This window comes from Austrofundulus limnaeus, unplaced genomic scaffold, assembly GCF_001266775.1.
Source record: "Austrofundulus limnaeus strain Quisiro unplaced genomic scaffold, Austrofundulus_limnaeus-1.0 Scaffold1047, whole genome shotgun sequence".
In the NCBI taxonomy this organism is placed as follows: Eukaryota; Metazoa; Chordata; class Actinopteri; order Cyprinodontiformes; family Rivulidae; genus Austrofundulus; species Austrofundulus limnaeus.
The window spans coordinates 92124-93714 of NW_013953449.1; the positions used below are offsets into that span (position 1 = coordinate 92124).

Here is a 1591-nt window from a genome sequence, read left to right on the forward strand (position 1 = left end):
GCTGTTCTCTAATCTGAGCTGTTCTCTAATCTGAGCTGTTCTCTAATCTGAGCTGTTCTCTAATCTGAGCTGCTGGTAATCTGTCATTTCTGAGGCTGGTGCCTCAAATGAATTTATAATCCACAGCAGAGGAGACTCTTGGTCTTCCTGTCCTGGGGCGGTCTTCATGTAATCCAGTTTCTTTGTAGCTCTTGAWGGTTTTTGCGACTGACTGACTTCATGTGTTACAGTAAAGATGGTCCCTGGTTTTTCTTTATTTAGCTGCTGTTTTCCTGCCATAGAACAAACTAACAGTGTGTTCAGTAGGACTGTCGGCTGTGTGCTGTGTCCACCTTCAGCACAACACAACTGATGGTCCAACATCACGTTAATACGTGGTCCCGTCAGGATATTAATCCTGTAATCAGGATTAATATCCTGACGGGCCACACTGAAGCTCATCATGAGTGTGTGAAGCTGTAATCAAAGCTAAAGGTTTTTATTATGAAGAACCTGGAAAATAAAACATGTTTTCAGTTGTTTCACACTGTTGGTTCAGTATATACAGTAACTCCACATCACTCACAGTTTGGACAGCCTCAGTGTGAATCTACAGTTTGTGGTCATGAAATAAAGAACTGAGAAGATGGGTCCAAACCTTTGCTCTGCACTGTGTCCTACTCCTCAGACATGTGTCCAACTGAGGTCAACACTGAGACAAGTTCTGCTGGTCGGGTTCAGAACTCAGAACCAGAGTCCAGAAAGCCTTCATCGGTCCCCTCCTCCTCCTCCTCACCTGCAGTGGGTTTGGACCCTTGGAGACAGCAGCTCTTATTAAAACCACACGACTGTAATAAAAGAAGATTATTGCTTTTTTTCTGCTTCGCTGTCAGAAACAAACACATCTCTGCAGAACCTGAACCAGGACCCGTCAGAACCTCCTGTAATCATAGACCGGACCCGAGACAAAAAGAGCTGGTTCTGGACTTTTTAAGCTGAAGACGAGCCAGACTGGCTTCAGACCAGATCAGATTGATTCACTGATGCAGCAGAACGCACAGCAGGATTTCAAAATAAAAGTCTTTTTTAAAGAGACTTAGAGTCTGAGACGAAGACTCATGTCCAACAGAGGACAACATGTCCAACAGAGGACAACATGTCCAACATGAGGACAACATGTCCAACATGAGGACAACATGTCCAACAGAGGACAACATGTCCAACATGAGGACAACATGTCCAACATGAGGACAACATGTCCAACATGAGGACAACATGTCCAACAGAGGACAACATGTCCAACATGAGGACAACATGTCCAACATGAGGACAACATGTCCAACAGAGGACAACATGTCCAACAGAGGACAACATGTCCAACATGAGGACAACATGTCCAACATGAGGACAACATGTCCAACAGAGGACAACATGTCCAACAGAGGACAACATGTCCAACATGAGGACAACATGTCCAACATGAGGACAACATGTCCAACAGAGGACAACATGTCCAACAGAGGACAACATGTCCAACATGAGGACAACATGTCCAACATGAGGACAACATGTCCAACAGAGGACAACATGTCCAACAGAGGACATCATGTCC

At 44.8% G+C, this 1591-nt stretch overlaps 1 protein-coding gene across 1 annotated transcript in view; it reads right to left on the reverse strand.

Annotated features, from left to right (window-relative positions):
• Positions 1-670, reverse strand: part of LOC106533909 (tumor suppressor candidate 5 homolog) — a gene marked incomplete at its 5' end in the record, with an annotated part of 3671 nt that extends 3001 nt beyond the window's left edge. Inside the window, 1 exon segment of the mRNA XM_014030379.1 lies at positions 638-670. Coding sequence (XP_013885833.1) covers positions 638-670 — 33 coding nt within the window.
• Positions 671-1591: the final 921 nt, after the last annotated feature.